This window comes from Prionailurus bengalensis, chromosome C1 (genome assembly GCF_016509475.1).
Source record: "Prionailurus bengalensis isolate Pbe53 chromosome C1, Fcat_Pben_1.1_paternal_pri, whole genome shotgun sequence".
Lineage (NCBI taxonomy): Eukaryota > Metazoa > Chordata > Mammalia > Carnivora > Felidae > Prionailurus > Prionailurus bengalensis.
In genome coordinates this window covers 188,711,140-188,734,420 of record NC_057345.1, presented here as the reverse complement: position 1 = coordinate 188,734,420, position 23,281 = coordinate 188,711,140, and the positions used below count along the sequence as shown (strand labels likewise).

The window sequence follows — 23,281 nt, the reverse complement described above, 5'->3', positions numbered from 1 at the left end:
TTTGATGTGGGGTGTTCAAGATAGCAAAAAAATTCATTTTACTTTGGTAGAATAGTACCCAAGCATGAGTTATTCACTGAAGAATTGTGCTGTGCCATTATTTTTTACTGTTACTGCAGAAGACAGCTTTCCTCTTTGATTTTCATAAATTCTCTTTTTGCAGGTTTTGCCAACCACAAAAGATGCTTGTTTTGCCTCAGCTGTAGAATGTCTACAGCAGATTAGGTAATCTCTCGTTTGCTGAAAATCACATAAATCAAAGTAGTAGTTAGTCTATTAAAATGTTAATGAGATCTTATCCTAACCTAAGCTCTAAGTGCTCCTTTCAGTCCTAGATGGTGTCACACTCAGCCTGGAGATCAGAAAAGGCTGTTTTGAGACATTTGGCTTACCTTTTACTCTACAAGTCCCTTGTATTTTCAAAAAAGGTGGAGAGCCTACCCAGAAATGTATCTACATAATCACATCTTTAGCCAAATGGAAATTAACCAAACTTAATGACTCAGAGAAGAGCATATATTAGAAAAATAAGATCCTGGGTAAAAGGAGATAATCTACGACTTAGTGAATTCTTCCATAAGAACCATAGATCGTTGGAGGCTTCTTTTCTCAAAAAACTGTGGGATTACAGTGATCATCCCTTCCAGCAACTCATTATGCCTGAAGTGTCCAATTTAAGGCACCCCAGGAGGGTATATTGTCAAACAATATTTAATATTAAGCAGTTCATAGGATTTTTTTTTTTTTTTTTTTTTTAAATAACAACAGCACGACATTTACCCCGTCAGACAAACTTAAGGTCATCCAGCAGACTTTTGAAGAGATCTCTCAGAGTGTCCTGGCATCACTTCAGGAAGACTTTTTATGGTCCATGGATGACTTGTTTCCTGTTTTCTTATATGTGGTGCTACGGGCCAGGTGACCAACCTTTTCTGACTTTATTACAGTGACTCATTTTAACAAGTCCTTTTTCTGAATTGATGACAGTAATATGCTCCCCTACTAGGAAAAAAAAAATTCTGTTTACCCATTTCAGTATGGTGAGCTGTTGTTTATTTTCCCTCACATAGATTCAGAAGGAAGATATACATATAAATAGGAGTAACTCAGTATCTTTATCTTATTGGGCAGGATTAGGAATTTAGGCTCCGAGGTACACCTCATTGAGGATCTGATGGACCCGTATCTTCAGCATGGGGAACAGGGTATAATGTTCACCACCTTGAAGGTAAGTATAGGTGATATTTAATTTTTTTAATCTTAAAATCTGTCCTTAATTTGCCATATTATATATCTATCATTAATCATTGTCTTCTTTATACAGAGGTTTAATGCAATCATTAAATGCCTTTAGAGTACATATTGTTAATATTTTAAAATATAATACATTAAAAGTAGAATCAGTTCTTCTTCAAAATACTAAAGCACATTACCCAATCTTCCCTATAAATTGACCATTCAAATCATTACAAGTGCTTATAAAGGTAGACCATCTTTATAAATGTAACTCTAGAAAAGAAACAGGATTCTTAGTGTCCAAAAGTATCTGGCACTAGTTATTTAATGGAAATGAGGTAAAACACAGAAGGCAATATGTATGTAATGAATATGAATTGTATCTTCTTTTTTCTCCATGTATTTACTGTAACCAGTGTGTTACAAATGAGGTTCTCTAGTACGAGTAGTCTAGGGTTTGTTGGAAGTTATTTTGGTTCCCTACCTTGATTTTTCTTGGAATTTGGTAGAATAATTCTGTGTGTATATTGGAAGAACAACAAATTGAAAATGGCATAAACACTTCTGAAAAAAAGGATTAGACCCACTCTGCCAGTTAGTAAACTTTCATAAAAATACAATAATTAAGATAGTATGTTCCTGTTACAAGAATGGACATTACCTCTAATAGAAGGGATAGCTGTTGTAAAGGCAGTGTTATAATAAAAATTTCACATGTAAAAATGGAAACATCCGTACAAAAATAGAAAAGAAAGGAATTATTTAATAAATGCTTAAAGTACTGGGATAGCTTATTACCTGTTTTGGAGGGAGGGTAGAATCAGGGCAGAATCACCTGCATTGCAAACTATAGATGCTTTTTGATTTTTAAGCAAAAGGAAGAGAGAAGGAAAGACAGGCAAATTAAAATGAGAAAAAGAAATTAGAACTTAATGTCAGGTTTCTGGCTTGGGTTAATTGAACTTTTCAACTGAAATACCATTAACATTTCTATTAAATTGAAAAGGGTGGTGGAATTGGGGAAAATAGTGGCCACCAATGATTTACATCATTAGTATTCATGTTCTATGAAGAGCATTTCTCATATATCACCAAGGGAGAAACAGCTAGTATATTTATATGTAGGAATATCCTCGACCTCACTGAAAATCAGAGTACTGTAGATTTAAACAAGGTGCCATTTTGTGCCTACTAAATTAGCAAAGATGTTTTAAAATTATACCCAGCGCTAGTAGGGGTATAGCGAAATCAGAATTATTCCCATATTGCTGATAATGGATTAAATAATAATCACCTTTGGAAAACTTTTGTTACTAACATTGATATCAGCCACATCAAAAATGTTCTCGGAGTTTGAGTAAACGCACTCCTGGGGATTTATTCTGAGGAATTAAAGAATGGACAACATTGTGTTTGCTTTGGCTGAGGTGTTCTTTGTAGTGTGAGTAACTCCCAACCTGGTTACTTTCAGAATCACCTGGGAATGCTTCTTAAAAAGTTGTTGCTGAAAATTCTGACTCACTGGGTCTGGAATGATACTTAACCTTAATTTGCAGTTTCTTAAACTTACTAGATGATTCTGATTACAGTTGTTTGTGTACCTTATAATGATCAGCATATTCTAAATGTCTGATCAGTAGTGGCTTAGCCAATTAAGGTATTTCTACTCATTGAAGAATATTAAACAGCTTGTAAAAAGTTTGTTTTGAGAATTAGAAAGTGTGCAAAATTTTATCTCCACTAATTACAGCTAGGCAAAATGGATATGGGGACTAGAAAACAGGGAAAAAGAAAGCAACCAACTGATTTGGTTGGAGCTATCAGTATTAAACAAAGATTTCCTTTCTTTAGTCTCCTGTGCATTGCTATGTTTGTATAATTTCTTTCCAAGTAAATTTTAAATTGTTTTGAACTTTTTTTCAGGCGTGTTACTACCAGATCCAGCGTGAGAAGCTTAACTAGGATGCAGAACAGCCTGACAACTGGATTATCTGTAGGGTGTTTAGCACCATCTGGCGTCTTCCTGTAGTGGCAAAAAAGAATGGTGTTGAAATTAGGACGTTGTATTATTTTGGTTGTTATCTCTGAGCCTTACTAATGGTGATAGCTCTGAGTCCAGAAAAAAGACTGTCTGGTTTAAAGGGTGGAATGAAAAGGGCATAGGATTCAATTAAACCAGTCCCTCGCCTATGTTAAATTCCCAAAATATCACACATTTACTGTTTGGAAAAAGAGGATATCCCTTCCTACAGTAAAGACTATGCCAGCTACATGAAGTCGTAAGAGAAGTTCTCAGTATAGCTTCTTACATTAAAGAAGTTAATAAATATTTTTGAGTTTCAGGTTTGCCTGCAGTTACCCCAGGCCCTTTTGCAAGGAGCAGATGGTACTTGAAACTATTGTAGCCACACTATGCCTTCCGGAATTCCTTGCAGTCACGTGTGCATCATGCTTCTTTGCTGAAGGAGGGGGAAGAGGACCTTCTAAAACTGCAGTTTTAACTTTTTCTAAGCTTTTCCACTAGGTAGTGTTCATGATGGGAGAGGTTCTATGCAGTGACTATCGCACCCTGACCCCAAACATGGAACACATCTAAATAGGAGTCTTCTGCCTCCTGATTAGGAAGAACATAGGAAATTTGTTCTTGGATTCCTTACAGTGCTACAGAGTGAATACACTGGAATTCAAACACTGACTCTGAGCTGCTATGGAACCTCATTTGTCCATGTGCAAATGCTGTATTCCGAGGCCTGTGAATGAGAGCCTGAAGAGCTTTTGCATGTGGGCTGTGTTTTGGAGCAGGACTAAATTCTGGGAAATAGCATCCATCCTTGATCTAGCATTCTTCCCTCTACCTCGCACTGAACTCACAGAGGGGAAGAAAAAAGGAAACAAGCTTTGGCTTTTCCCATCTCAAAAGTATTGTAACACCTCAACATTTTAGTGTTTTGCTTTTTACCTTTTTTTTTTTTTAATGTCCTATTGTAAATGGTTGGTTTACACTGTACTGGTAACACTAGTAGTTGTTTTGAATAACATAGGTGCTCTTCCTCATCTCATCTCCTACACACCATGGTGAGCATACAGAGTGTCCTCCAGATTTATGTTAACATCAGCAGATGTTAATCAGTTTTGAAAAAGGATCATGGTTTCTGCTCTACTTTATAATCAAGACGTGTTTATTAAAATACTGTTTTGGAATGTTGGCTGTAATGTAACAGCAATTTTCATAATAAAAGACATTCATCTCTATGAGGTTGTTTTATGATTGCGAAAGAAATAACACAGGGCATCCTAAAAAAAAATTTTTTTTTTAGTTTATTTATTTTGAGAGAGAGAGAGAGAGAGAGAGAGCGCACCAGCAGGGGAGGGCCAAAAAGAGAGGGGGACAGAGGATCCGAAACAGGCTCTGTGCTGACAGCAGAGAGCCCAATCTGGGGCTCGAACTCACGATGAGATCATGACCTGAGCTGAATGAAGTCAAATGCTCAAGCAACTGAGCCACCCAGGCATCCTAGGGCAGCCTAAAAACTTAAACCCAGCCTTAGTTTTTGTTTGTTTTTTACCCAAGTTGTAATTCATGACTCTTTGTATTGGCTTCAGAGGTCCTTCTGGGGTTTTAGAGATCTCTCTCTTTAAAATGAACGTAAATTTATAATTATGATAACCACTTTTGCTGACCACAAATTGACTTTCTGATCCTAATACCCCAAGGGCGGAGGTCTTAAATCTATTATTTCTTTGAATAAAAGGCATATTTTGATTCTCACTGGTTATTTTGTTTTTTTTCTCCTAAACAGATTCGGGTAAGGGAAGAGAAGATGTTTAAAATTCTGGTTGGAAATATTAGGCATTAGTTAGCCCACCTCCCAGTTGTAATGTCTTCTCAAGAAGCCTGTCCATGTCACCACTGCTGTCTCAGAAGGTGGCTACCCATTATTGGAAAAGGACCAACGCTTGATTATGTTAAGCACTTTGCATTTCCATTAGGGATTGTTTTGATTTTGGAATAAACACACAGATTCCACATTTGGCTCTTAAAGGCAAATCTGCTGATAGGCCTTGACCCCTTAAGAGAGAGAGAGACAGGGATAGTTGTAGAAATGAACAAAGACTTGAGACCCACTGAGAAATTCTCAAAATTATGGTAGACTGGCTCAATTCTAAGAAAAACATGTTTTAAATCATCCTTTTATTGGAGTTTTGAGTGACACTGGCCAGTTACTTCATACTATATACCTTTTAGATAGCATATTTAAAACCATAAATTTTCAATTCTAAATCTCCAGGCCACTATTTCTAAATAGAAATACTAGCACTTGTGCAGCAATTTACAGATCTTTCACATGTGTGATGAATGCTCACAGCAGCCCTGTGAGGCAGGCATTAGCCCCGCTGATTTTGCAGACGAGGAGTGGCTGGGATTCACTCACTGCTAGAGCTGGGACTCTAGAACTTCCCTAACTTTAATTCCATGGCTCTTTCCTACTGCTGCTGCCAGAGATGGAATATCATAGCTTGGTTATGCATTAAAACATCATAAAGTAAAAAATGAGTTGAAAGTGAAAACTTAATAAAATTAGGTGTGTAGGATAAAATATGGTATGCTCAAAACAGTCACAGATGTATCACATTCTCCGTTTGTATTTTCATCAACAGTGGAAAGCAAAGGGAAGCTACCCATTTAATTTCAAATAAAGGGACTGAAAAACCTCTGACAATGGCCATTTGGTCTTTATCCTCTGATGTTAGCAGTACTCTTTCTTTCATTTTTTTTCTGGGATATCTGCGTCCCACCAACCCCTTGCTGCAATATAAAATTTTCAAATAAAGAAGTAACTCCAGTCTGAGATAGAGAATGGATAACTATTAAGTTCAGGACAGTCAGTTGGTAGGGAAACTTCCAGAAGGAACTACTTTTTTATAGGCCTCATTATTATTGGCTAAACAGTCTTCCATCATTTTCTCACCATAACATGAGAAATCAGGTTAAAGATCAGCTTACTCTGGTATCTCCAGTTTTTTTTTTTTTTTCTTTCATTAAAAATGCTATTGTCTGGGGGCACCTGGGCGGCTCAGTAAAGTGTCAGCCCAGGTCTTGATCTCGGGTTGGTGAGTTCAGTCCCTGCATTGAAATCCATGCTGGGCGTGAAGCCTACTTACAAAAATAAGATGCTGTTGTGGGGTGTCTGTTATCGTGCTATAGTCAACAAAAATAAACTTTTTTGGTGTTAACTGTGCTGGCATTTTGAGAGAGGGTATCAATGCGAAGGTTGAAAATGGTATGTTACACCTCTCAGTACAAGGAATGCTTAAAGATTTGTGACAGGGGAAGCTTAGGAGTAATTTAGTGGTTAGGCTGGGTTAGGCTTCTGTGGATTAAATCAAAGAGGATGTGCAGAGATTTTCTCTAGAACAGTGAGGTGACTTTGGCAGCTAATAGCCCACGAGTGTATTTTCTACCAAAGCGTTTCTCTGGAGAGGAGCAACGTTGGATGTTTGCAGTCTTACAGGTGAGAGACTCTGCCAAATGATTCTCGGTTACCAGAAGAGATCTATAAATGTCTGTGCTTCTGTTAATTTTTAATAACTAAGAAGAAAATTCTGGGTAATGTAATTCAAACAGTTTGGTTTCATTGTAACCCAAATCATATGGTGAATTCTGTGATTTTGAAAGAGCAGATTTTGCTTTGGGAAACCATGTCTTAAGTATGGAATAGTGAGTTGTCATGTAGACTGAGTAAAATTGAGCATTTGTCCTAGCGCTAGCCAACAGCATTTTGACCCTGGGGAAGCTGGGCCATTTTTGCACGGGCCATTACTTACTAAGTTTTCAAGTGCTTTCTCAGGTTTGGTCTACTAGGAAGCATTATTTTGAAAAATGAGCTTAATGGGGTAGAGGGAATGGCATTTAATAGTAATCACTACATTTTTTCAGGTTCATGGAAATACTGATTTTTAAAGTAATATTTGAGGCAAATTCCTTATGAGTCAATAACACTAATGCAGCTTCTCAGTTAATAAGAACTGGTGCTCCTTCCTCTGTTACTTATTTAGTCTAGAATTGCATATGGTTGGCTATTTACTTGCAGCCTCAATCAAGAATTCTCGTTCTCACGACAGCAGAAATAAGTAAGTTCTAACTACAAAGTTGGTCCAGAAGTCACGAAAAAGCGAGGGAGAAGCATTATGTAGTCTTTTGCCAGTTACTAGCATTTTTCAGGGCTAGTCCTGGAAACAAAAGAGGAAACCTTTTGATTTTACTACTTGTGAGCTCTACTGAATACCCCCTCTGAATGTCAGATTCCTCATCTGAAAAATGAAAGTTAACTTTGGATGATCTCCCAAGGTCTCGGCCCCCAATTTCAAAGTTTGGTAGGGGAAGAGGTTGAAGTCAATATAGCCAAGCTGAGGAAGAGAGGAAGGGAAGGCCTTTGGAGTCCAGCAGCTCCCACCTCAGGACTAACGTCCCAGCCGTTCTTGAACTGCTTGGGAAGGTATCAGCTTGTACTTCTGTATTTTGGCCTCCTATTTTTCTGCTTCTCAACAACTGGAAATAACAGCCCAGGTGTTGTTACAGGTGCTGAGGCTTTAGCAGTGAACCAGAAAGCACGAGGTCCACTCTCCAGGCCCTCTGCAGACATGACCCACACAGGAGCTGGACACTGAACAGGTTAATGCATAAGAGAATTGCAAAGCAGATTGTGAACTGAAGTGTCACAACAGTTTTTGTAGCCATAAAGAGAGAGGGAAAACCATTTTCTGAGTTTTTTTCTACGAATTTTTGTCTTACCTTGGGCTAATACCAGGGACTGGGTGGTTTAAACAACAGAGATTTATTTTCCCACAGTTCTGGAGGCTGGAAATCTGAGATCAGGGTGCGATCATGGGCAGGTTCTGGTGAGACCCCTCTTCCTGGCTTGAAGAGAGCCTCCTTCTCGCTGTGTGCACACTTGGCAGAGAGACTGACTGGAGAGCAAGCTCCCTGGTGTCTCTTTGTACAAGGGCATTAATGCCCTCATGGGGGCTCGTCTAAACCTAATCGTCTACCAAAGGTCCCATCTCCAAATACCATCACAGTGGAGTTAGGGCTTCAACAGCTGAATGTGGGGGAACACAATTCGTCCATAGCAAATTTGTCTTGGGACCCTAACAACGACCAGGCAAGCAACGTTTTTAGAATTCACCCAAGCTGTGGAGATGAAAATTACTGTTTATACCTCCATGAGTGAGGAGATTTTAGTCAACATGAGCTTTTTAGAATATATCAATTAGTTATCTGTGCAACACTGGAGTTAGATTTATTGGAAGCTTTCTTAATCAAACGACTACAGAAACCACAGTTTATTTGTAAATCTCCTAAACAGTAAGTTCATCTCAGGACTGCACTGTCTAGCGCCCCCAGCTGCTGCATAGATAGGTCTAGTTTGGCACACCGTCTTTTGGGCATCAAATATGGAAGAAATGTGGTCCACCCTACATGAATAGCAGTTGGATTGTTAATCTGCGCTGCCTCTCTAAGGATATGTAATTTGTGAGGCACCCTTCGGGTAGCGTTTTCAGCAGTTGCCTGAATATGATGGCTTGGTGCCAGACCCATCTGTTTGCTCTGATTTTTCTCTGGAAGATGCTCCATCTTTCTTTTCAGTTCCCTACCCTAAACGTGCTCCCATCTTGGGAGGAAGGTGAGTCATACATGCACATGTTGAATTAAGTGATTCAATAGAGGCTCAAAAACTAGAATACAGGGAAAGGACAGGGTTTAACCTAACTCATTTGAGGCTGGGCAGGGTGGGTGGTGGTTGGCGTGGTGAAACATGTTGATCTCAGGTTTTCTTAGAATCTAGCAAACTAGAATACTTTAGTGTGACTGGGAAAGAATGTGCATGGGAAAGTTGTCTAAAATCTCATAACAGCTTTCCGTGTTGCTGTTCTCACTCTCTTGGAATTTAGAGACAACCTAATAATGATCTTTTTCTAGATGGCCTCCCTGTTTCAACCCCACAATGTCTAAACTCTGGACAGAAGTTCTCAACCACATCAGATGCAATATCCCAGTCTCTAACAACTAATTTGAAATCCTCCTTTAAAAGAATCCTGATTTACCCTTTATTCTCCTACTTTAGTAAATACTGTTGGTGCCCTACCCACATGCCCTTGGTCCTTACAATTTTGGTGCACTCCACGCCAACATCATTTTAATTTTTTAATTTATTTTTTTTAGTAAGCGCCAGCTGGGGAGAGGAGCAGAGGGAGAGACAGAGTTTTGTTTTTGTTTTTGTTTTTGTTTAATTTATTTATTTTGAGAGAGTGAGAGCACATGCATGAGTGGAGGAGGGGCAGAGGGAGAGAGAATCCCCAGGAGGCTATGCACTGTCAGTGCAGAGCCCAACACGGGACTCCTACTCACCAGCCATGGGATCACAACCTGAGCCAAAATCAAGAGTCTGACGCTTAACTGCTTAATGGACTGAGCCACCCAGGCGCCCTCCCCAACCCCCTGCTCCAGGCCAACTTCAAACTGCCAGCACCTGTACCCACTATCTGAAAGTATGCATGTAGCAGGCTGGAAGAACTAGAAGTAATGTTCTCTAGGAAAAGCTCCCAACCAATCACTGGCAGCGTTGGTGTATAAGTATCCCCACTGTCTTGTCCCATATTTGCCCAAGGATTTACTTGCTTGGTACACCTTTCACTGACTTTTTCCCTTTGCTTTGCCTTTTTTTTTTTTTTTAATGTCATCGTTCACATTTTATTTTTTTTAATTAATTTTTTAAATTTACATCCGAGTTAGCATATAGTGCAATAATGATTTCAGGAGTAGATTCTAGTGATTCATCCCCCTATGTATAACACCCAGTGCTCATCCCAACAAGTGTCTTCCTTTATGCCCCGTACCCATTTAGCCCATTCCCCCACCCACAACCCCTCCAGCAACCCCCAGTTTGTTCTTTGTATTTAAGAGTCTCTTAGGTTTTGTATCCCTTGTTTTTATGTTGTTTTTGCTTCCCTTCCCTTATGTTCATCTGTTTTGTATCTTAAATTCCTCATGTGAGTGAAGTCATATATTTGTCTTTCTCTAATCTCCCTTAGCATAATACCCTCTAGTTCCATCCACATAGTTGGCAAATGGCAAAGTTTCATTCTTTCTGATTGCTGAGTAGTACTCCATTGTACCACAATGCCACGTCTGTATATGCCACATCTTATTTATCCATTCATCCGTCAATGGACATTTGGGCTCTTTCCATACTTTGGCTATTGTCGACAGCGCTCCCCTTGCCTTGTCTTAATATCCCACTCTACTACTGGTGTTTCCTGGGATCACTTTCCAAACAAATCATCCCACTAGAATCTTTGTGTCTGATTCTGGGGAAACCCAAAATAAGACACTTACTTACACACAACCTCAAAAAAAGAAAATCCATCTATATCATGTCCTAAGAATAATAAAAAGGAGACGTTAAATAAATGTAGTCAATAAGACATTGTATATTTCAATATACAACTCTGGAATATCACTACACCATATATATCACTATATATAATGAAATAACATGTTTGCACCTATAAAAAAAATCCACCAGGATGCAGCAGCTTTGAATGCAGACACAGATAAAGGCAGATAGTGTGGTGTGACACTGTGATACCCGAAATGGTAAAGCAAAGTAAACTCATTTCTCAATTACAGTAATACCATTTCAGAAAATTCAATGTATATTATACAAAAATACTTTGTGTTTATAGGTAAAGAAAAGTTGGGTTCCAGGCTCTGATAATTATACAGTTTTTTTTGTTGTTGTCATTGTTGTTTTGAGCAACATCAAAGTCCAGTGAGGTGTTTGAAAATTATACCAGGTGATTTTTCATCATATAAGGCAACTTCTCTGAGGTTGTGAGCATGACCCCTTTGCCCTTATTTTCTTAATCCCCATTTTGCTGGCTGAAATGTAGAAGTGATGTTTGGAGCTCCAGCTACCATTTTGGAACAGGAAAATGAGAACCATACCACACCCCAGGGTGGCAGAGCAGTGAGCTAGAAGGAGACCGTTCTCTGAGCACTTCATGGAGCAAGGCTGCCCTACCAGTCCTGAATTTTCTCTGCCTCTACATTTTTACATAAGCAAGATATAAATTTCTACCCTGTTTCGCCACTATTGTGTTTCTGTTTCCTGAAAATAAACCTTCTGAAAGCAACGTAGAAAACAACCTTTAAGAGTATGCCTCAGGAGTAGCCATGACTCTTGCCATTATGATCAGTACCATGAAGAACTATAGGTGCAGTGAGAGAGAACAGGGCACCTGAGTGGAGTCAAGCCAGGGAAGCCTCTTCTGGCTCTGAAGGATGGTAAAATTAACTTGGCAAAGAGAAGGGAAAGAAACAAAGATTTGTTTGTCACTTGCTAAAAAAAGAGAAGAGTGGGAAGACTGTTTTATGAAATTGTAGTGTTCTCTCATAGGGGTTAATTTAGGGAGTAAGCTCCACAGGGCAAGTGTTTTTTTTTGATATGGATCCCAGAGTATAGCACAGTGCTTGACTTGCTCAATATAAATGCTATTGAAAATATATTCCAGTGCATGAGAGCTGCATGGCCAGCATGACTGAGTGAGCTGTGTGCTGTGAGCTATTGGTCTGCTCCCAGTTCCAAATTCCTTCTGAAAGCTTGTGCAGGGAGGAGGGATACAGACAGACAAAGGCACAGATCCACCAGACAAGAAGGACATGAAGCCCTCTACGGCCACCAATCCAGAGAATGGTATGTGGTATCAGGACTCCTTTCTAGATTGGAAAACCCTTATAATATCATTCTAAATATGAGATCAAAATTAGGGAAGGGATTCTGATAGATTTTGTGTGATTCTTTTTTATTTTTATTTTATTTTTTAATGTTTATTTATTTTTGAGAGAGGGAGAGTGCGAGCAGGGGAGGGGCAGAGGAGAAGGAGAGAGAATCCCAAGCAGACTCCTTGTTGTCAGCATGGAGCCCAACTTGAGGCTCCATCTCATGAACTGTGAGATCATGACCCGAGCTAAAATCAAGAGTTGGAAGCTGAACCGACTGAGCTACCTGGGTGCCCCAGATTTATTGTGATCCTTATAAGGACATTGTTGTACACTTAAGAGTGTCCTACTACATCTACTAGTGATGAGTGTAAGCAATTTTCAAGTCAGGATGGAAAGAAATTGGCATAGTGAGTTTAGAACCTCTTTTTTTCTCTGATCTCCCAGTGTTTTATTTAAACTTAGAACTTCACAACTTGTTCACATTCAAGATATCACAATAAATAGTTTCTATTTGTAAAAAAATCAAGCATTCACTAAAATCTGTTCAGTTTCTTTAATCAGTGGAATCCTGAGATTTGTATTAAAAACCTATGGACCAAGTTTTTCAATCACATTTTCAATAAGAACTCTCAAAAAGGGTGAAGACAAAGACTATGTATGAATTTGAGAAAGAAGATCCAGAGAACAACTAGATAATTTTGGAAAAAAACCAAAGGCTGATAAAAGTAGGGAAGGGAAAGCAATTTTGCTCTCATAAAATCCTACATCTGTATATACTATGATCTATTATTTCATCTAATGTTACCAACAACCCAATGGGAAAGCTAGCATATTCTCATTTTGCCCCAAGGACTGGTTTTCAGATAGTTGTGTGACTTTCTGAAGCTCACACAGTGATAGAACAGGGCTTGAAACCTGAGTCTTTGGCCTTAAATCCAGCATCATCTCCTTCCTCCATAGTCACTAAGACATCCCAGCTGTCTGAGTTGTCTTTCATACTTACACCTGCCTTTCTTCACCCACACCGACCACCCCATCTCTGCCCTCGCCCTTTTCCAGGTCTCTCCCAGATCCTGAGGCTTGTGCTACAAGAGCTGAATCTGTTCTATAGCCGAGATGTGAATGGAGTGTGTCTCTTGTACGATCTTCTCCATTCGCCGTGGCTGCAGGCTCTGCTGAAGGTGAGCACCTCATTACCCGGAAGCCTTTGCTTACTGTGGGAGCTGGGAACTGCTTACCCAGCTGTGCCACTGGTCAGTTGTCAGGAAATTCCAACTTGGTAAATGTTCTTAGAAGGCCAATTCTTATGTGTGTTCTGAGAATTTCCAACATGGGGGTGGGCGTCCCCACACCAACAACAATTCTTGGGATACTACTGGATGTCCTACTATTCATCTCAATTCTGACACTATCTACCTGGAGATAGCATTGGATAGCATTGGATCCTATCGGAGATAGCATAGGTGAAGGGTTCAGTCTCACAAGACTGCTGTACCCTCCCCCCATTTCAGACATCAGTCACAAGCCAAGATGGGTACCTGTACTTCTGACCAACTGTCTATAAATCAGAGGTTTCATAACCTCCTCCTTGGGTTCCATTAATTTGCTATGTTTCCCTTGCTAGATTACCAGTTTATTATAAAAGGATATAACTCAGAAACAGCCAGATGGAAGAAATAAATAGACCAAGACTTGTGGGAAGGGATGAAGAGCTTCCATGCCCTCTTCACTCTTCCCTAGATTTCCACATGTTCACAAACCAAAAGTTCTACCAAACCCAGTCCTTTTGGGCTTTTCTGGAGGCTTCATTACATAGCCATGACTGATTAGATCATTAGTCAGTGGGTGTAGATTCAACCTCCAGCCGCTCTCCCTTCCCCCAGATTTAGAGGTGGAGGAAGGGGGTGGGGGTGAGGTGGGACTGAAAATTCCAACAGTCTAATTACATGGTTAGTTCTCCTGGCAACCTGCCCTTAACCTTAGGTGCATTCCAGAAGTCACTTCATTAACATAAAAAAAGAGCACTTTCCTTGCTTAGGAAATTCCAAGGGTTTTAGAAGCTCTGAGCCAGAATCAGGGCCAGACTAAATAATGTAATTCTTATTATAAATCACAATATCACAGCAATTCTCAGAGAAGAGCTACACAAACCTATTAGCTTATGAAGGAATTTAATTTAGGTGGGGAAGTATACAGCAGCTCCTCTTTTCTCTCCTAGTTCTTTTCGTCCAGAGGACCATGGGATCACAAAGCAGCCACCACAAATGGCCATCAGCACCTTTAGCATCTGTCTACAACCCTTTGTCCTTGAGGCTAAAACTCAGTACAAATAAAAATGCTTTAAAAAAATTATTCCTGTTTCTTAAAATCAGGAAATGAGATATATGCAGTTCTGTTTAGACATTTAAATTTTTTCTTTCTTTCTTTCTTTCTTTCTTTCTTTTCTTTCTTTCTTTCTTTGAGAGAGAGGGGGAGAGAGCGTGCATGCGCTGGAGCGCAAGAGCTTGTACATGGGCACTAGTGGGGGAGGGGCAGAGGGAGAGGGAGAGAGCATCTTAAGCAGGCTTCCTTGGGCTAAGCCTAAGGGCTCCATCTCACAACTGTGAGATCCTGACCTGAGCTGAAATCAAGAGTTGGACACTCAACTGACTTAGCCACTCAGGCACCCCAATGTTAAATTTTTCTTACCTTGAAAATTTCTTCTTCTTCTTTTAAATTTGGCTATAATTTCTTGCACTGTACAATAACATCTACTATCTAATTATAATTTTGTTCAAATGTTATTTTTAAGAAAGATTCTTTTAAAGTTAATTTTTGGATGTGGGTGTGTCCTTCAGCTAAGTGTGAAATGTGGTCAATCTTCTGATGCTTGTTAATATATTATTTAAAATAAGAGAAAATGGTGGGGTGCTTGGGTGGCTCAGTCAGTTAAGCATCCCACTCTTGATTTTGGCTCAGGTCATGATCTCACAAACTGTGAGATCGAGCCCAGTGTAGGGCTCTGCAATAATAGTGGGGAGCCTGCTTGGGATTCTCTCTTTCCCTCTCTCACTGCCTCTCCTCAGCTCTTGCTCTCTCAAAATAAATAAATTAAAAATGAATACAATAAAATAAGAGAAAGTGGCAACATCTTTAGCATGAACAAAGAGGTACACTCACAGAACTTGTTTTAAAAGTCTTGATTTCGTCATCTATTCATCTATTGTTGGACACTCAGGTTGTTTCCATGTCATGACTATTGTGACTAGTGCCTCAGTGAGCTCAGGGGTGCAGAGACCTCTTTGAGATCGTGATTTCTTTTCCTTTGAATATATACCCAGAAGTGAAACATACAATGGGATATTATTCAGCCATAAAAAAGAAAGAAATCCTCCCTTTCGTGACAACATGGATGGACCTGGAGGGCATTATGCTAAGTGAAATAAGTCAGACACAGAAAGACAAACATCATATGTTTTCACTTCTATGTGAATCTAAAAAAGCAGAGCTCATAGATGGATGGTTGTCAGGGGCAGGGGCTACAGAAAATGGGGAGATGTTGGTCAAAGGGTACAGACTTGGTTATGAGATGAGTAACTTCTAGGGGTGTAGTGTACAGCATAATGATTATAGTTCATAATACTGTATTATATACTTGAAAGTTGCTAAGAGAGTGGATCTTAAATGTTCTTAACACACCCACACACACCCACACACGCAATCATAATTATGTGAGGTAAAGCAGATGTTGACTAACCTTACCGTGGTAATCATTCTGTAGCACATACATATATCAACTCAAAATACTGTGCACCTGAAACTCACACCATGTTACCCGTCAGTTTTCTCATGAAAACTTGGGAGGAAAAGCCTAAACTAATTCCTATCAGGCATGTTTTCCTCTTGGGATTAAGCTCAAGCAGGAGTTTTCCTGTCACTAAAGGGAATCCCTTGCTCACCTGTGCAGATGGTGTGTACCCCATGTGCCCTGCCTCAGTTCATCAGCCTTGTGTCTTCTGGGTAAACCTGAGCACTTGGCACAGGGGCGGCATGAGGAAGCACTGTCATCCCTGATCTAGATGGTAGAAGGCTGGGCCTAACTGGCCTCTTGGGCCTCATCCCTCCACCTGTAAGAGAAACCAGATTCCTAAAATAAGAAAGGCCTCACTGCAGAGCTGAGCATGCCTGGGCATACTCAGCCAACTGTAGATCCTGCTGTGGAAAAAATTCCTGGGGTCAGCAGAGGCGAAGTTGAAATTTTTATAAATGAACGTTTACTGGAGAATTAAGAGAGGAAGAGGAAACAAATGGAAGATGAGAACAGACAGCAATAAGCACATATAGTGTGCCCAGCCTCTTGTTCACACACTCTGCTGAACCCCAAGCCACATGGCCGGTGCCCTGGCACAGAGGTTCTTACAGGTCTCTGGCCTCAAATCCCTATTGGTCCCAACCCTGGAAAACCCACTTGTCAATATAACAAGAGTAAAAGTTTGAATTTCCTTTTACCAGGGATGGTGGCTGGGGAAGACCAATTTCTAGTGGCGGCCAGTAATTAAGCCTTTGAAGCATTGAAACCACCAAACTTGAGCCCATATCTGTTAGACAGTGAGAGACACCTTATTAAAGGCCAGTCACACAAGCCACTCAACTGCTTGCACCGTGGCCCGGCCTGTCTCTCCCCTTGCAGACCTTTCAGCCTGAAACATTAATAGTCACGTTATCAATAGGTCATTCTCCCACCGTTGCCCTTCTGCAGGTTTATGATTGTCTCCAGGAATTTAAAGAAAAGAAACTTGTTCCCGCCACAACTCATGCACAGACGTTATCCTATGAGGTAAGGTGGTTTTTTAATCCACAGAAGAATAGGGCTTTAAACGTGAAGCCATTTTACTTGCACTGTTAATTTAAATGAATTAAGGACCTAATGGGAGAGTTTGATGATTTTGTATTGCGTAAGTGTTTCTAATTGAGCTTTAATAGAAGGGAGAAAATTAGCCATTACTTCAAATTTAAACAAACAAACAAATGGCATTTTAAGCATATGTCCATTTCTCTCTTTTTCTCCTAAATCTTAGGCTCAGTTTATCCCATGTAATCTTTGGGTAATGTTGTTATAGAAGTGTTTCCCAAATTTATATCTCTAGCGGGGTTCTTTGCCTGAACTCTTATACCCACTGCCTTCTCCCCATTGTACTTAAATGCATGTTTAATGGACCCTTCAAACTTAACATGGCCCATGAGCTCCTGATGGTCCCCACACCCAAAGCTACTTCTCTCCTAACCTTTTCCATCTCAGTAATGACACCTTTGTTTTTGTAGTACTCAGGCCAAACTCCTTGGGGTTATCTGTGACTTTCTCTTTCTTTCATACCTCATACCCAATCTGACAACAGATTCTTCAGGGCCAGTTTCAAAATATATCCAGAATCTCATCACCTCCACTATGCCACATAATAGAAACCTTCATCATCTCGTATACAGATAACTGCAATATAGCCTCCTCCCTGGTCTCCTGCTCTTGCCCTCCCCGCCCCCCCCCCATCCCCATAGTCTATTCCAGCATAGTAGTTGAAGAATTCCTCTTGAAAGGGGTGTCAAATCATGTCACTTCTCTGCTTAAAACCTTCCAATGACTCCCTATCTCAGTGTACACATCACAGTTCTTAGATAGTCAAACATAATATAGTTCCCATTCCCTCTTTGACTTAACACTCACTGCTCTCCCCCTTGCTCACTATGCTCCTGCCAGATTAACCCCTGTGGTGGTTTTATCCAACATGCACCTGCCACAGGCCTTTTGCACTGCTATGCCATATGTCAATAATGCTCTTGCCCATATACTGACATGATTTACTTCCTCATCTCCTTCTGGTCTCCATAGAAATATTACCTTCGCACTAAGGCTTTCTCTGGTCACCCTACCTAAAATTGCAACCCCTCCCTGTCCACCTTCATGTTTTATTTATCTTTTTAACTCTCATCACCATCAAAAAAAAATATGGGGATTTTTTTTTTTTGAGAATTGGGATTTTTGTCTGGCACTGTATTTGTATCACTGAAAACAGTACCTAGCACATAGTAGATGTTCAATAGATATTTATCAAATGGATGAAAAAGTGTAATCTATTTTATTATTTATTGCCCAAACTGTATTAAAATAAATATTTAAAAAAAAGAAAGACTTTACCCTCCACTCCAGTAATCAATAATTCACATTGTTCTCAGTTATTCCCAGGAAAACACACATATGATATTTTATTGTTGTAATTGTAGTGAACGGAGGTAAAGCTTAGTAAACTATTTATTTTCATTTGACTGTATGTAATGAGGCTCAACTGCTGAGAATTTATAGAGCTCTGTAAAGTCTTTGAAGGTCTCATGTCCTATCAGAAAGCAGGTCTACACCTAAACCACGGAAAAGAGATCAGAATTTATTCTGTTTAACATTTTTTATTGCAGTAAACACTAAAATTGGTAATGAAATAATAAGTCCTAAAATACAAACTACTATTCCCATTTTCCATTTGATGGAACATCCACAGGATTGGGCTTAAATACCTGGAGAACTCAGGTTCCTTAACCTGCCCATAAAGCATTCATGTTAACAAACAGTTTTAGCGCCACTAGAGGGAAATTGCCTTGGTACATGTGATATGACAAAATCATGTTAGTTCTTACTCCAAGCCTGTAATATGCCAGGACTGGGGCACTGAAGTTTAGATCTACCCCAAATCTTGAATTCAACTTGCTGTAGTAAAGTTTAATGATGAAGGAAAGATTCTGGGCCCCGACTTTAAAGATGAAAATGAAGATTTCAATAACAGCTTGTCTTAGGTTAATGTGCTATATCTGTTATCCAGCCTGGGTGAGGTTAACTAGGTGATGAAGATTTTAAAAAATTTTACAGTGTACACTTTTTTTACCAACCAGGTAGTGGGGATATTACGTGAAACTCCTAAATCCCCTGAGACCCAAGAACTAAGACAAATCCTCCAGGCTCCACATTTTAAGGCAAGTGCTTACTAAAATAGATAAGATATGCCCATCTGGTGCAGAAGCAAAGTTGGGAAGAAGAAATAAATGTGACAGAAAATGCACTTTCTGAATAGACATTCTATTACTGCACACGGGTGACCAACAGATTGTTCTTAAAGATGTGGGACTCAGATGTGACTGGCTCTGTGTTGTTAGCCATGGAGCTAAACCTGCCAGAGTTATGAGGAGACATCCGGAACTTTCCATGTGTCTTGTTGCCCCCCTACAAGGCCATTGTCCCTCTAAAGTTCTGGGGGACAATCAGGGTAGTATACTTCCTTGTAAATATTTTAAGTTTTGGATAAAGTGTATGAAGATGTTTGGAAAATATAGTATAAGGATGATAAACTCAATGAGAGGTATATGAAGAACATTTGATTAAAAAACATTTGATTGCAGAATGGAAATCTCATAGCACTTATAGAATTTGAGATCATTTTATCAACAGATGAGAATTTTAAGAGAAGGTCTGCATTTGGAGCAATGGAACTTATGAGTCAAATTTTTAGTTTACAAGATAACCCTAGAGAATTTTCTCTGAGTTCCAGTGAAGTTCTGTCCTCCAATCTCAGGCTGGGCTATCAAGTGACTACTTCCCCACCCAATGAAATAAAAATTGAACAAAATGGGCCATTAGAAGGAACTCTTTGCTCATACCCTAAATCAGGAAGCTACTTTTTCTCATTCTGTTCCTCATAGGCCCTTGGGAGTCACTGACAAACTAAACCAGCAAGATGTTTTGATTACTATCCCCCATTCTGCTTTAATTAGAGAAAATATTACAAAAGTTATTCTGTAGTTCAAGCTTGTAGGAACACCATGGATTACATGGATTTGCAGGAAATGAGAAGTGACAAAACACATTTTAGCAGAAATGCAAGAATATATTATGTATCACTTAACCTCTCCCTGCCTTGCTTCTTTTAAAACGGGGACAATAAATATAGCTGCCTCACAGAGTTATGGTGAAGACTGAGTTAATCCACATAAAAGGCCAGTGTGTACGTGTTGGTTGTTGTGGTAGTAGTGATGGTGGCGGTGTCTTGGACAGAGTATTGGCTCCCTGTCTTCTAAATGCGTATGTCCTACGTGTGACGTTTACTCACCTTGTCTTCTCTGTTCCTAGGCCTTGCTCAGTGCCCATGACACCGTGGCTCAGAAAGATTTTGAGCCCCTTCTCCCCCCATTGCCAGACAACATCCCTGACAGTGAGGAAGCAATGAGGATTGTTTGTTTGGTGAAAAACCAACAGCCCCTGGTAAGGAAATCACTTTATCTTTTTGTTAGAATTATACCATGGTTAATTGTGAACCAAGGGTTAATTATGAACTAAGGGTTGATTGTGAACTCTATTATCTCTAGTGGTTATTTAATATAATGTTAAATATTCTTGTCTCTAGTCACAGTATAGTTTGAGGCATTCAGAAAATGTGAGGGGATCCAAGATAATGGCTGAAGCATGTCCTAGCAACTTTTGCCTGTGGCTTTAAACACATGATACATTATCATGTTTTCTCTAGGAAAGATTTTTGCTTAGTGTTTTTCTTTGTTGAAAAATCTGTGAGAAATAAGACTTATTTTATTTTATTATACTTATTGTTTGGCTCTCTGAGGTACATACATTTCACTAAATTCCAATGTACTTATCTAAGTTTTTTTCTCTTTATTGATGGGAAGCTAAGTGAGGCATTAATTTGATTTTCTAAGAAGTCTCTTTGATTAGGTTGTAATGGTGAGAGCTTTCTTTATCTTTGTAAGGATCTAAATATTCTTTTGTATCTATGTGGTTGGATAGAGGCCTTGATAGGCCAAGGTTGAATGAATGGCCTTGTCTTTTTGATGGCATGGTATGGCCCTGGTTGGTATAAATATCCTCTTCTGACCAGACCAGAGGCATATTGAGGGAAGCCACCAGAAAAATGGTCATGTTAGGTAAAAGAGGGATTCCACTGCATTCTTTCTCCAGGGAGCTACCATCAAGCGCCACGAGATGACAGGGGATATCCTGGTGGCCAGAGTCATCCACGGAGGGCTGGCCGAGAGAAGTGGTAAGCTGAGCAGCAGAGTATGGATGTGACCAGAGAAATAGGAAACCATTACTTGTTTAGTCTTCTTTCCAGGGAAACCCAGCTTTCCTAAACAAGGTCAGGGCTTCTGTGCATTGCATTGGTTACTAGGAAGGAGGGAATAAATATTCCAGAAAATCCTGTTTCCCTCCTTCACTGAGGCCCCATATTAATGTTCTCTCAGTTTACATTCTTGTGGTAACCTACCAAGCTAAGTATTATCAGGCCATTCTGCAGAAGAGGAAACTGAGGCTCAAAGAGATTAAGTAACTAATGTATGCACGGTTTTCAATTAGACTCAGGATGCAAGTCCGGGTCTGTCCACTCTATAGTCCCAATTCTCTCCCTTCACCTGGTCCTTCCGCTTGCAACAAGGCTCTGTTCCACCTTGAAATGCCTGTTGCTTGCCTTTTCTACCAGTGAACTGAATTTCCTTCCTTTCACGGCTGCGTTTCCGTGCCTGCTGCCCCATTTCCTCACTTCCCAGGGCCTTGGAGACGGGATGGGCTTCATACCCCAACATTCTTAGAGCAGTGGCCCCAGGATTTCCTAGTTGCTAAGTCCATTGGCCCTTCCTTTGGCCTCAGTTTTATTTTTACTTTCTAGAACATTTGGTGTCATTGACCGTAACTGTCTTGAAGTGTTCATCACCTGTGGTTTCTGTTCCACAACGTCATCCTGCTTCTCACCTCTCCCTCCGACAACTCCACTATTTACTTCATACTTCTCAAGGCTTGATCTTAACCCCCATGTTTCTCCACGTTTCCTCTTTTGAAGAATGCCCCTCCCCTTTCCTTTTCATTTATCATTTACTCATGATATCTTCATTTTATAGCATCAGATTAGCAGAAATAGAAATATCACCATCACTTAATACCCAGGAAAGAGGTATAAAATGCGATTCTCTGTGCTTTGGTGGTGGTGTACTCCAGAATAACCAGCCTGTATTATTATTGTTATTATTTCAGAGTAAATGTTTAAATGTTAGAGCATGCTTGGCTTAATGAGTTTGCTAAAAATCTTTGGTACAGCTACCTCTATTTTTTGCCAGTTTCCTTGTATCTTTCTTTGTTTTGTGTTCCTGTTTGCCTAGGGCTGTTATATGCTGGAGACAAACTGGTGGAAGTGAATGGAGTTTCAGTTGAGGGACTGGACCCTGAGCAAGTGATCCATATTCTGGTAACAGTCTTCTGTTTGCCTTCTCCACGACTCAGTGCAATGCTGTGGCTGTGACCTGAGCCTGTCTGGCCCATGGTGTGTGTGCTGAAACATGAGGGGGGGTTGGTCCTTTCTCCAGACCCCCAGACCTTTTCTGTTTCTGCTGGGAGACTTCTCTTGCCAAGCTGCTCTTTTGGCCTCAGTAAGGCTCTGCCAATCCCCCCCAGCCCAGGCTCCTTGTTGCCTGAGTTGCTCCTTTGGAAACTGAAGCTGGGGTGGCCAGAGTGAGACTCTGGACGAGTGTCTGAACCTGAGCAAATTACCTTTGCTCCCCTAACATTTTTATACAGCTGAAATCTATTCAACGTCTTCCTTGAGGTAGCTTTGGGGTAGAAAAGATGTCAGGGGAGGCTACCCTATGGGAGGGGGAATTCCTTGCCTGTCTTGCCCACCATCATTGGTGGTTGAAACTGGGGATTTATGACCAGTTTATGGTTTAGGTTTCTTTTAGGTCCCATTTCCACTTTTCAAACCTTTGCCTGAATCACAGTCCAGCTGTCATAGCCATAGTGGTATGCCCCCCCACCTTCCCCATGCACACCCCAAGTGTGGGGGCTGACATGGATTACTATTTATCATAGTGGTTCTCAAACTGAGTTTTGGGGGGAACCCTAAATTTTCATAGATGTGCCTCAGGGACTACGTGAGAGGTGGGATTATAGGGAATATACTAAGCACCAGAACATTGTGCAAACCACATGCTATAAGATGCTACACATGAGCTTTAAGGACTGTCAGTTGCAGACCCACATGGCTCCACCTCAGCCATTTTGGTGCCAGCTTCAGAGCCAGGATGGTGGGGTTGTGAAATTTTTGAGCAACATTTGTTCCTCTCTGGATCTCTAATACCTGCCACAGTGCACGTGACAGGAGGATCTTGTCTTCTCCATCAGTCTAACAGGTTCTCTGTCTTCTCAAAATGTTTGAGGGCCCCCCTTCCCACCATGAGCTTAGAGCT

The 23,281-nt window shown here is 40.2% G+C and overlaps 2 protein-coding genes across 11 annotated transcripts in view; both read left to right on the top strand.

Moving 5' to 3' along the window:
- ALS2 (alsin Rho guanine nucleotide exchange factor ALS2) overlaps positions 1 to 4,488 on the top strand; it is a 72,879-nt gene extending 68,391 nt beyond the window's left edge. For all 7 annotated transcript variants that reach the window (XM_043577494.1, XM_043577492.1, XM_043577489.1 and 4 more), the window contains 4 exons: positions 164 to 225; positions 769 to 918; positions 1,132 to 1,228; positions 3,160 to 4,488. In XM_043577494.1, coding sequence (XP_043433429.1) covers positions 164 to 225; positions 769 to 918; positions 1,132 to 1,228; positions 3,160 to 3,198 — 348 coding nt within the window. In that variant the 3' untranslated portion in view covers positions 3,199 to 4,488. The remainder of the gene's footprint in view (positions 1 to 163; positions 226 to 768; positions 919 to 1,131; positions 1,229 to 3,159) is intronic.
- Positions 4,489 to 6,343: 1,855 nt separating this feature from the next.
- Positions 6,344 to 23,281, top strand: part of LOC122481647 (transmembrane protein 237) — a 67,701-nt gene continuing 50,763 nt past the window's right edge. The window contains exons 1-8 of one of the 4 annotated variants that reach the window (XM_043577501.1): positions 6,344 to 6,749; positions 11,812 to 11,993; positions 13,082 to 13,203; positions 16,761 to 16,838; positions 18,935 to 19,015; positions 20,166 to 20,297; positions 21,006 to 21,087; positions 22,199 to 22,284. In XM_043577501.1, the coding sequence (XP_043433436.1) occupies positions 11,960 to 11,993; positions 13,082 to 13,203; positions 16,761 to 16,838; positions 18,935 to 19,015; positions 20,166 to 20,297; positions 21,006 to 21,087; positions 22,199 to 22,284 (615 nt within the window). In that variant the 5' untranslated portion in view covers positions 6,344 to 6,749; positions 11,812 to 11,959. The remainder of the gene's footprint in view (positions 6,750 to 11,811; positions 11,994 to 13,081; positions 13,204 to 16,760; positions 16,839 to 18,934; positions 19,016 to 20,165; positions 20,298 to 21,005; positions 21,088 to 22,198; positions 22,285 to 23,281) is intronic. The other 3 variants (XM_043577500.1, XM_043577498.1, XM_043577499.1) reach the window with 3 other exon arrangements.